The sequence below is a fragment of the Labrus mixtus genome, chromosome 15 (genome assembly GCF_963584025.1).
Source record: "Labrus mixtus chromosome 15, fLabMix1.1, whole genome shotgun sequence".
In the NCBI taxonomy this organism is placed as follows: Eukaryota; Metazoa; Chordata; class Actinopteri; order Labriformes; family Labridae; genus Labrus; species Labrus mixtus.
Window position 1 is genome coordinate 10200322 of NC_083626.1, and position 12753 is coordinate 10213074.

General features: G+C 45.0%; 1 protein-coding gene across 1 annotated transcript; it reads left to right on the forward strand.

Annotated features, from left to right (window-relative positions):
* The first annotated feature begins 2045 nt into the window (after nucleotides 1–2045).
* si:ch211-251b21.1 (uncharacterized protein LOC571720 homolog) lies at nucleotides 2046–9851 on the forward strand. The gene is made up of 10 exons (XM_061058659.1): nucleotides 2046–2203; nucleotides 2305–2377; nucleotides 5623–5654; nucleotides 6474–6653; nucleotides 7416–7639; nucleotides 8146–8243; nucleotides 8365–8582; nucleotides 8690–8909; nucleotides 9034–9284; nucleotides 9399–9851. Exons 2-10 carry the CDS (start codon nucleotides 2317–2319, stop codon nucleotides 9498–9500), a joined length of 1386 nt encoding a protein of 461 aa, XP_060914642.1. The 5' UTR covers nucleotides 2046–2203; nucleotides 2305–2316; the 3' UTR covers nucleotides 9501–9851.
* Nucleotides 9852–12753: the final 2902 nt, after the last annotated feature.

Below are 12753 nucleotides of genomic sequence, written 5' to 3' on the forward strand. Positions count from 1 at the left end.
AGTGAACTAACTTAAGAAACTCTGCAGAAAACATTCAAGTTTGTCCAGCAGAGCATGTTCTGACTGCCAAACCGTCAGCGCTCTTTGCAGCTTCTTCTCCAGCTTTATTTCAAGAATTCAATATTTTAAATCCAAAGACGAGAACAACAACAAACATTATAAACACCTTTTACACTTGCATAAAACTTTTCGGGGTGAGCTGCATGTGTGAACCCGATCAGGAGAATTCACCTGGAGCCAGTGGGAGGGTGTGGTGACCTTTATTCCCTGTGATCGCTGCACGACCATAGACTGTCTGAAACGCCACCTCTACCATCTCCGTGCTCTAATCAACCTGCTGCTGCATGTTTCCTGTTCTCCAGTTTGTTCTTCTCCACTCCTTGGTTCACATTGAGATTCTCTTCAACTACACCTAGCATTGATATGAAGACAAATACTCTCATTATAGCCTCGTATAGAGGACTTCAGGAGACCGCCCGCCCCCCCTCCTGTCTGACAGGGATAGTCTCCCTCTGAGGTGCATGTGTGAACAACCAGGTCAGGAGAATATTAGGAGAAATTCCTCGAGAAATTTTCAGGAGTGCATGTGTGAAAACAGCTCAAGAGGTTTAAATGGAGGTCGATCTTTGGAGCTAAAACATTTTATTGAACCCTGAAAGTCAAACCTTGAGCTGTCTTTTGCATATGTGTAAGCATTCCAGCAAAGCAGACAGTGGAATGAACTTCATGCATTAGTTTGACTTGCTTTGATAATGTTCCTTTGTCCTGTCCTGTTCTTTTAGAGCAGCTGCATGAGAGCCTTTGCAGAGTGACCTCGGTGTAAAATCAGCACACAAGCCAGATTTACAAAACCTGTTTTTTATGACGGCTTTGGTGAAGATCCCACACAGGTTTGACTTTAACCCTTTAATCTGAGAAAAACAAAAACATCCTCAAAAGCTGAAAACTTCCCCCGGTGTGTTCTCTCTGGACTCGTCTGATTCGTCAGTCCAGGCCTGGGCTTTCTGACGGCCACCTCTGGCGCTCCGTCACACACTGCCAGGCCTCTTCCTCGACTCTGTGAGACTTTGTGAAGCGCGACATGCTCATTTTAGCGCCACAGACTCCTCTCCAGCCGGCACACAAACACAAAAGACGACTTCATTAGGATTCTGAGAGAAGCCCCCGAGTCCCTCTTGAAGCCGTATTTATCCGGACAGTTTGGCACGGCTTGGCCTCTCATCTGCAACCTCCAGGCCCCATCCAGCACTTCAGGCCTGAGAGAATGTTTTTGTCTCACAGAGTGAATGCGGCCCCTCCTTCCTAGATGAAATCGCTGCTTGTTTTTGAAGGGTTTGTGCAGATAAACCAGGGCAGGGTTGGTAGACTGATGGTGAAACCTGAAGGGACTTTTTGCAGGAAAATAACCAAAACTAGATTTAACTTCCAGATTTAAATCAACGTAGATAAGAAATAATTTCTTATTGACGTTCTTCAATCCAAGGAAGAGGAACATCGCTTGTTTAGGCTGTTTTCTGTAATTGCCCCCCTTGAGCTCCGACTGTTAAGAACAGCTGCAACAATCTGATGTTTTGTCTTTACATTACGCTCTCTGACATATTTTAAGGAGCCCCTCAGGGTTACAAATGCACTCCCGAACAAAGCTTCTTCCCCCTTATTCCCCGGGATCTCCGATCCATCCAACTGTAAGCTCATTACACTCCCACTCCCCCCACCCCAAACCCCACCCCTGTAACTCCCTCCCTGTAAGATCCTCTTATGTAATCTTACAAAAACAAGTGCAGCAACTGTCAGATCCTGAAACACACCGACTGACCCCAAAAACGCAGCACAATAAATGATGTTTTGTTTTGTTCATGAAGATTATATCATTTCTTGTTATACGATGGACCGGAGGGAGGAGGAAAAAATAAAAATCTTTCAAACGTGCCTGAACTTGAAGATGTTGCAATAATCTTTCCTGGGAGTAAATCTGGCTGCAATCATTTATCATCTTCTATCCAAAACCTCTGCCCGACGATCACAAGTTCAGTCTCGTTTGAGGTTCATATCTCCTCCCCCCCTGTGCTCCCCCATATAAACCCCACTACATTGTTCTGCACACAACCCGTCCCTCACTTCAGTCTGCACACTTGTAGTGATTTTCTTCCACAAGTTTCTGGAGTCGAGGTTTTTCATCCACGCTGCAGCTGAAGAAGCTGAGGTAAGGACCCTTTTGTTCTCCATCAAAGTGTGTCACATATTTAATCAAGTATCCTTTAAATAATCATGTTTAAAGAAAAGTATTCCTCCATCATTTCTCAGGTTTGTGTCAACATGAGAAGCAACTTGTCTCTGGTGTTCTGCGTGGTTGCTCTGACTGCATGGCTCGCTGCAGGTAAGGCTGAAACTCTGCATCACATGGGGCTTTATGTGGATTCAATTCACTTTTTCAAGCAGAATTCTTGTTTTTTTTTGTTGCAGAACAAACCCTTTATTAATTACCTGCTGAACTGTTTAAACATGAAATGCACATTTTGACTCGACCTCGCCTCCCTCGGCTCTCCTATATCGGAGATAAACGCTGTCATCTCGTATTTATTTTAAAGGCCAAAAAAGGTTCATCTTTGAGTTTCAGTTCTGCAAACTTCTGCAAAGAAGAGCTGCTGTGATGGGAAAAAAAATCGTCTCTGTGATTTCAGACTTGTTCCTTAAACCAAAGAATAATGTTTCCTTTGCATATTGTCCTGTATGCACCCTGTGTGAACCTGTAATAAGGTGACTGACAGGTAGATGACCTGCTGTAACACAAGTCTGTCGGTTGGACTCGAATCAATCTTTGCAAATCTGAATTCTTATACTGTGCAAAGTTTAATGTCACAAAAAGGTAAAACACTAAATAAACCCCTCTGATCTGAACTGAAGAGAAGTGTCACTCACTTTGAAAAGTCGTTTTTTTTCATGCTTTTATTGATTACTTTAATTTGACCTGAAATGCATCACTGGAACCTTTTTGTTTCTGCGGCTTCTTCTATCCTCTTGGTTGTGTTTTACACGATGCCAACATCACTCTGATAATCTGAGGGAATTCAGTCTGCACAGAGGCGTGATTATGACTTCACACCAGACTTAGCAGCTTTCCTGCAGAGTGCCCGGCTTTGTTCTCGTGGTTTAATTGTTCAGAATGTTGAATTTATGTCCTAATGGACAATGCTGCACCGCTCTGTATCCGTCTGGTACCAGAGTTCAGGAAGCAGCGTCCTCTACAGAGTTTATGTCGTGTCCAAATCTGTCCAATAACATGTCCCTGCATAGCTCCTCCCCCTCTCTCCCTGCCTACCTGAGCACACTCTGCATGTGCTCTTGTTTGGGTTGTGAATGTTTCACCTCCATACTTTCAAACTGCAGTTTACTGTCGCTGATTACTCCATAGCTGCCATAACTAAGTGTAACGTGGTTGTCAGACACAGAGCGACCTGTAGATGTTATTAAGCACTGTACCTTTAAGACCACAGTCCTTCAGAATGTGAAGAAGCCAATGTCCACAATTAAGACTTTAATTACGTTAATTATTGCAGAATTTAGCAGAGCAAAGCTTACAGCTCCAAAATGTCATTAATTGTCGATTGAATCAAGTTCAAAATGATTAAAATCTCAAAACCTGATTGTCCAACTTTGGTACTTTTTTGACTCCGCCCATTAACCTGGGGAAGGTTATTTTGAAGAAATCATGCGGAGTAGCAACTTCATGCAAGTTTGAGAAAAAGTTAAAGAAGCTCCCCTCAAAAAAATGTGCTCTGTCTCTCTTACCGGGTGTCTGTGTTATCAACACCACCTCCTTGTGCAACTACCGGGCTGCTTTTTAAGGGTCAGCTTATTTGAAATGAGTGCATGTGCAGAGAGCACGCTGGTAGACAGGCAGGTAAATCCTCCAATACCTGTAAGATGATTGGACAGATTTATTTCAGCCTTCGACTGACACAGTTACTGATTGCTTTCAAGATGCGATTAAGCAGGCAGATCCCAAATTAAATGTCCTCTTCAGTCTCTCAGTTATCATTCGGCCGATGGGATGATCCCTTCCTCCGGGGCAGGCCGTCTGCAGAGTCAAAGCTCTGTGGGCTCTGGCTGACCCATGAGACCGGGGTCATGCTCCCAAATCATTGGTCACATTAGACTGTCTCCCTCCGCCGGCCCTGCTGGACAGCTGGAGTCCTTACAAAGCACAGAGGGGGCGTCGTCCTCTGTGGCAGCGTCCCATTTCTCACCAGTGGAGGGGCTGCTGCCGTGCTGCGGTCCAGAAAGCACTGTGATAAATCAATTAATCGTTGAGGGGGGAGGGGAGGGGGCCGTGAACTGACAGGCATCTCCGCACATCGTAGGTCCTGCCATCCTCTCTGGAGGGGGCTGATGGGGTGTCATGGGCTTTATATGACCCCACCGGGGCCTGCTTTTGTCAACAAATGCAGTTATAATGAACTTGCACCCCTGGCACCTCCGCTCTGCCCCCCCTCCTTTCTCTGAGCGACCCTGGCAGGGCATGTTAGGGCCTGCTGGACATGCTGGGAATGCCATTGGTCACAGTTATACCAAAAAGAAAACAACTCTGGATGTCAGGGGTAATGTGTGGGAGTGGGTGGGTGGGTGGGGGGGGGGTCATCCCCTGCTTTGGCTACTTGATGGACAGAGGATTGAAGGATAATGGTGAAACCAAAGACTGTTTAAATATTGGACATAGCCAATATGATGTCACCCATTGGTTTAGCAACTGCCTTTTGGAAGCTATGAGTTTCAAATGTTGGCCGCTGCCATGTTGGTTGTTCTAGAGCCAGAAGTGACCATATATGGAGGAGAGGGTGGAGCTAGAGAGACGAGGTGTTAGCAAACACCAAGCTATGTGGCTTTCAAATGAACTGGTTAATGACCGTTTTCCAACAGAATGAGAATCTGTGTGTGGTTGCAGCTGATCACTGTTGTTTACGTTTCACTCCTGTCACTCGAAGAGGCCACGCCACCTAATTCTACATCACTTTAAGCCTTAATATGATGTAAACAGGTGAGTAGTATAAACATTCAGACAGTACAGTTGTCATAAAGAGACCCAAGCTGTTTTTGTACCAGGCTGTAATCATGTTTATTTTAACATGGGGCTCTATGGGGACTGACTCACTGCAGGAGACAGACTCTAGTGGACACTGGAGGAACTGCTGTTTTTGGCACATTTATAAGAACCAGGAGGTTCTAAAGGTTAGCCTTTGAGTGAAAAACATCTTTTATAGATGGTCCCTGCTTTGATCCCCTCAACAGGGGCCCAGTTTGAACCTAAGACTCTTTTCTCCAAGTCTCCTGAAAAACAGGCGACAACAACGCTGCCTTTGTCCTCCGCTGGCTGTTTGGCTTATTTACTGCGGTGGCTGAGAGAAAAACACATGAAGGGACTGAAAGAAACAAAATACTTCATTAGGTTTCAGCAGGGGCGCTCTGCACATAAGCCTGCAGACATCAAACCAAACCACTAATCAGCCAAAGAACTGGCTCAGACCAAATCCTCTCTCATCTGTGCTGATATTCATGCTTGATTATGTTAACTCGCTGAGTTACAACATCCAGAATTTATTGTGCTTGTTTTTTTTTCCATTCTAGATGCCAAGGAGTTATCCATCACCACCATAAAGGTATTCTTTCTCTGTCTGTCTTTAGTGTAGAAGGCCAGGGTGTCGGCAGCGTCCAACAGCTGTGAAGCCGTCATTAAGGCTCAATCAAGTCTTTGTGAAGGAGAAAAGGTCTTGTTTTTTAATCAGCCATCATTTCTGACCATTTCTAAGAACTTTTACAGAACTAAAAAATAAATAAACAGAAAGTCTAGTGATCAGACGAGATGGTTAGTCATTTAGAGAATCAACCTTCTAGTACAACAGCAACACCTGTTGGTTTGTCGTCATATCTGGCAAACTGAGGGAAACCAAAACGGCCGTGTGGGGGGGCCTTAAAAGCGCCTACCTTCTCTGGTCCAAACAAATCCAGAGCATTCAGGAGCAGAATCTAAAGTTAGAAGGAGGACATACTGGCTGCTGTATTGTTGTCAGAGAAGCCAGCACTTCAACATAGCATGTTTCCTTAATGTCTGATCATATATTAAGATCACTTTATCATTTCACTCTCTACACATCTCACTGATTGGACCTTTAAGAACAACAAAACATATTTTAACTCAGAGAGCTATCTGTCATTTCTACAGTTCTACAAATGACTCTGAGGCTGTCCATCCTGTGAACTCCACAGTCCGTCAAGTTTTTTAACTTTTTTCCACATTTAAATTCAAGATTCAAGATTGAATGTAAAATATTCCACCCAGATGCATCTGTTGATTACTGAATCCATTTGATCTTTTCTAAAATACACAACCTCTTCATCTTCAAAGTGTTTTTATCACCTTTGCTGCTTCATTGACCTCTGACCCTCCATTGTTAAAGTTGTTCTTCTGTCTTCTACAGGAGGATCCATACGCGATGAGTAAAGGCTCCGGGCTGGAGGGTTACTGTATCGACCTGATCTCTGAGCTCTCCAAGAAACTGGGCTTCAGGTACAAAACCCATCTGGTGAAGGACAACCGCTACGGAGCCATGGACCCCAGCGGGAACTGGAACGGTATGATCGGAGAGGTCATCAGGGGGGTAAGTTTCCTTGCAGCTCTACTGACTTTCACTGCTGGAATGTGGAGTGTGTTTTACTACATTTGATTCATTATTGCTTTCAAAATGTTTGCTATGGAAGCCCTGAAAGTCAGTAAATAGAAAGAGGAAAAACTGGTCATCCATTTTTTATAACCCCCTCTATTTCAGCCCTGCTCAGAAAAGGCTGTTTCTGTGTCTGTACCTTTAAATATGTAAATGAGCTGTGTCTGACCACGCCCCCTCTCTGGAAGGGCTTGGGTGTACTTGGTCTTTCTCGCTCCATGTCCTATTGTTTACGGTGAGAAGGTAGACTCAGAGGGCAGAACAAACACCTAGCTGTGGGAGTGTCACCCACCTGGGGGAGGGGTTACTGCCCTTTGTGATGTCATGAAGGGAAAATCTCCAAACAGCCTGTTTGAGCACACATTTTCTGGAGTGGAGCAGGCAGAAGACGGAGAGGATGGACTTTTCTCATCATTGGGGGGTTTGTAGACGGACTAGAGACACATGTTAGAGTTAGAGGAACATGAAAAACATTTAGCATCATATGTGACCTTTAAGGTGAATAAACAAGTAAACAAAGACATAAATAATAGATTTTCTTTCTGAATGGCATCTCTTGGCTTCCATACTTCCCTAATTTATTTACATTATTATTGTTTACAAAGCAAATGCTGAACACATGTGATGATTTCTGTCAAACATGAGTGATATGAACCTTAAAACATGTTTTCTCCTTTGTGTTTGTGTTCCCTCCATCAGGACGCAGACCTCGCCGTGGCCCCGCTGACCCTCACGGCGACCAGAGAGCAGTTTGTGGACATGACCACGCCCTTCATGCAGACGGGGATCGGCTTCATCCTGCGCAGCGACGCGGCCTCTGAGGAGAGCAGCTTCAGTCTGCTGTCTCCTTTCTCCACTGACATGTGGTTCGGTGTGCTCATCGCCTTTCTGCTCACGGGGGTCTGCATTTTCCTGGTCGGCAGGTAAGTGCAAATATCAAGGTGTTCCTCACAAAACTCTCAGAATGCTCGTCATTTTTACAGGGTGGTAGAAACAGGGCCGAAGACACCTCAATAATGTCTCAGAGGGTTCAGGATCGTTTGATAGAAAAACACAAGACAGAGTTTGATGAGCCTTTAAGTTCTCAGATCGTCTGTGATAATGTGATGGCTGTATTTTATACATACATATTTTTGTGTGTGTGAAATATATAAATGAAGCATGCCCGGTGGTGCTGTGGTCATCGCTGGAGGTTCCTGGTTTGAATCCTCGTCTGACAGGAGCCTCTCTGTGTGGAGTCTGCATGTTGGTACTCCGACTTCCTCCCAAACAGGAGAAAGTGGTATAGATAAATAAAATGAAATTGGGTCAGCCTGATTGGTCCTTTGCGCGTCACTTTGAGTTTAAACACTTAAAAGACCTAAAAGACGGTAATATCTGTTTTCTCTGTCACTTTGGTGGATGTTGTTCTGATGTTGTTTCTGTGCAGGATCAGTCCCTGTGAATGGTCAGAGACGGACTCAGAGCAGCACAGCTTCACTCTGCTGCACAGCTTCTGGTACATCACAGGAGCTCTGACTCTGCAAGGTGACACAACGGCGTGCTCTGAACCGAGCCGCACGCAGAGCACAAACACACTGCCCTCCTCCTTTTCTTTTAAATACTGTGCTTTCAGATTAAACCTTCACATTTGTCTGGCTCCTCTCAGGTGCCGGTCCTCACCCCAAAGCTCTGTCAGGACGACTCGTCAGCGCCATCTGGTGGCTGTTTGCTGTACTGCTGCTGGCCTGCTACTTCGGCAACCTGAACTCCATGCTGCACTCAAAGCAGAAGCATGTCTCCATCAAGAGCTTTGAGGACCTGGCCAACCAGGATGTGATCGAATACGGCACAGTGGAGGGGGGGTCCACCATGGGCTTCTTTAAGGCACGTTCAAACTTCTGACACAAAGCTTTCAGTCATCTCCGCTGCCTCGTAAAGTCTGAGATCAGTACATGAATGGACTGGAACTTAAAATAGTTTGCTTTCAACAGTCTTCCAACAACCCGGTGCACCGGCGGATCTACCAGAACATGGAGCGTAAGAAGAGCTTCGCGGCCAGCATGGAGGAGGGGGTCCGCCGGACTCAGGAGGGGAACTTTGCCTTCATCGGGGAGGTGGTGTCTCTGGACCTGGCTGTGGCTCGGTACTGCACACTGACCCGCTCACAGGAAGTCATCGCCATGAGGGCGTACTCCATCGCTGCACCTCTGGGTGAGTTGTGATGATCTGTCAGGAGTTTTGTTGCCAGAGAATTCAGGATGTGTTTGAACAGGAAGTCATGTTGTGTTGTTTACAATGATAAGTTCCATCACACCCCGGTTCTTTGCTCCACCAGGTTCCCCTCTGGTTAAAAACTTGACCTTGGCCATCCTGCAGCTCAGTGAGTCCGGAGAGCTGACGTACCTGAGGGACAAGTGGTGGGCCAGCAGCTGTGTGGGCGCAGTCAGGACCCCCGCCTCTGAAGCCCTGCACTCCAACAACCTGCAGGGCCTCTTCCTCCTGCTGGGCCTGGGACTGGGAGTGGGACTCCTTCTGGCTCTGCTGGAGCTCCTGTCCAAGGCCCGAAACCAGGCCAAGGATGGCAAAGTAAGACGATACATGTATCTGTTTTACTTCAGTGTTAGCGTATCTGCTGCCACGCCCAAAGTTTAAAATCTGTGTCCTGATACTTTCTGATGTATTTCATTTTTTTCTTTTCAGAAATCCTGCTGCTCCGTGGTGACATCGGAGCTGAGCCGGCGCTTTGGCGGCAGAGGAGGCGAGAGCACAGAGGGGGAGAGCTCGGACAAAATGAAAGCCTGAAGAGAAACTTTACATGTTAGCTGTCTATAAAAAAAAAAGCGTCTGTCCTGCTCTGTCAACACACTATAGCTCTGGTGTTTAGTTCATGTGTGTAGGCGTCTTTTAGGGTGTTCTGTACTCGCTTAGTGATGATACAAAAACATGAAGCAGATTTAACTCCTCTCAAAGGGAAATAGAGCTCAGTGCAGATTCTGATCAGGCACAGTAGTGGACTAGTGTAGCTGCTTGTTATCAGACATCAACAGTCACATGATCCCTCCTACTAACTTCGTTCTGTCAACTTTTTCTTGAACTATAACTGTTTTCTACTTGATAATATGTTCTCAATAAATCCCCCAAATCCCCAAAACATCTTTGTGTCAGAGTGTAAAATGCTGTTTACTGTGTCGGGGTAGACCCGGAGCTCGCTGGAGGGTCTTTATATCTCGTCTGGCCTGGGAACGCCTCTGAACCCCCCAGGAGGAGCAGGAACACGTTGCTGAGGAGAGTGAGGTCTAGGTTGACATACTTCACCTGCTTCCACTGCGACCAAACCTCGGATAAACGGAAGAAAATCGATGGATGGATGTGCTGTTGTACATGTATATTAGATATTTAAATAGACGTAGTATGAGGCACGATGACAGAAACAATAAAGCATGACTGACGAGGTGCTTCCAGAAAAAAAAAAAAATACTGCATCTTGTTATATTTGCACAGTTGAGAGCAGGAATTGTTCGTAAAAAACTCAAATTGAGCAGGTAGAGGAAGAAAGACTGAGATTATTACAGTACAGTTTGATGACGAGGCTGAATGATAACTGTTGAAAGCTGTGGTAACACAACCACACACACACTCCTGTAAATGTTTGTAACAGGGCAACAGGTCTGTTAGGAAGCTGTAAGGAGGGGTTCAAATCCAGGTGCTCACGTAGGTGAAGCTGATAAGTCGGTGAAGAGGGAGCAGAAGGTAAATCAGGGCCAGGCAAAGGTTTTGGAGACCGCAGGAAAGAAGTCACAAATCGTTAACACAAATGTGGCAAGATGGAAGAGAATCTGAGCCACTGCAGAGATCCACAAGTAAATGACCAGGAAGTCAGTCTCTAGTGTTTCTTTTTCAGAGAAACATCAAGCAGCCAACGGGAAAGACGAACAAACCATCATCTCAGAGATATAACTTATAGTCAGGGACTGACGGCAAGCGTGATTTCCAGGATAACAACGAGGCAGACTGTTCCACAGGTCATGGCCGTTGAAATTAAAATAAGCCTCGCCCTGATTGGTTAACATTCTGGGAACAGAAAGGAAACCTGTCCTGGAGTATCTGAGGGGTCTGGATGCCTTGTAAGAGCAGGTAGCTGTTAGGTATTTTGGGCCAAGACTATTAAGTGCTACTAAAGGGAGCAGGATTTTAAAAGTCTTTCGTTTGACTCACAGGATGCCGGTGTACAGATCTGATGACTGGTGTGATGTGTGTGTTGGTGAGGAATCTGACAGCAGCGTTCTGGATGAGCTGCAGCTGGACCTGTGAAGACACTGTTATTAAAATCAAACCTGCGAAAAACAAAAGCACGCACACATTTCTCTGTTTCTTCTTTAAACAGAAATCCTTTGATTCTTTCTTTATTTTTAATGGGAAAGAGGCTGATTCTGTGTCTGTGAAAGTGGCTGAGTTCATAACTACACTGAAAGTTCTGGCTTGATCTGGAGACTTGGTTGACAAAAAGGTAATCAGTCCAATAAATATGTTCTGCCATGCAGCAGCGTCTCGCATGGGGGAACAAAGGACAATCTGGCAAAGAGTGAGTGAGCAGGAGAGACTTATATACTGGCTTCATTGTAGATGAGATGCAGCAGTGTGCACAGGTGAGAGGAGTGAGCAGCTGATGAGATGGGCGGGGCCAACGGGCAGAGAGGAGCAGAGGTGAGGTGAGTGAGGACAGTGGAAGAATGAAACGAGGGGTTGTCATTACCTCTCAATAAAAAATAGTGTAAAAACAGCAATGCTATTTGGGCAAAGAAATAAGGCACGCTGTATTTGAGACTGAGAGGTCACTGAGGGATTGCATGGGATCTGGCAAAGATGGGAAAACACAAGGATGGACTCTGCAGAACCTGCAAACTGTAAGACATATACTGATTGATTGTAACCTATACAAGCAGTCAACTATACACAGCTGTATCATTCACTGGAATACAAACAGAAACAGTACCTTTGGAACAACTACTAAATCCGTCTGAACTCCAGTCACAGATTGTGGAAGCAGTCCTGGACTTTATTTCCTCAACAGGATTATTCTTCTACAAATTAAAGTATTTCAAAAAAATGTACAGTACCAGGTCCCGACTGAGAGATGTGCCATAAGGCATCTAGGCTGCTGGAAATACAAAAGAAGAATTACCAAGTAAGGGCAGATGAGCTGAGGAACAGAACTGTGACAAAATCTAAATGTCCTTAAAATAATGGCTGAGAGAGACTCAGCCATTCCACTTTAGACAAACACTTGGCAACACTTCCAAGTAAGAATTTATTTTGATGGGCAGAAACGTTGAGCAGAACCAGGAGCTGGGTGGACAATCATCTGCCTAAAGTGATTATCTGCAAGTTTTAGGCCTTCAGACTCCTCTTTTTGTGATTGGTTCCAGCACATCAGGGTTGTAAAAACACGAGGGAGATGTGTTATTTGCAAATTGGATCTGAGCTACATTGGATGATTTTTACAGATGCTCCAACGTCCAGCTGCTCTGTTTTGGATTTTCATGACGACATTAGAGACAGGAAGAATGAGCTGCAGACGGGTCTCACAGTAAGTACTGATATTTTTCTTAATTTAAAGGAGTGTACCTTCCTGTTAAAGTCTGCAGGATGTGATGCAATCTGTGTTTTCTGAAACAAATGCAGTGATGGATGTCAAGTGAATCTGTGTTTTTAGATAGAATTAATGAACACAGAGTCGAACAAATCATCAGAAGCTGAATTAAAAGTTGATGGAAACATTGTATTCCAACAGAAAATATAGAAACTGAAGTACAGCTTGTCATGGAGCTCTTTGACCACTTGGAGGTGCTATTGGATTTCTGTTGGTGTGAGGCTCAGAGGGGGATTCATTCATAGTGAATTCAGTGATCATCAGAGGAGTAGAAACACACACAGAGTCCTCTCAGTGTGCACGACGTCGACTCAAAGCAGACACACAACACAAAGACAGTTTCTGATCATCGACTCGATTTGTTTCTGTGCTGAAAAGTTTGAAAGTAAGAGAGTAAGGGAATGA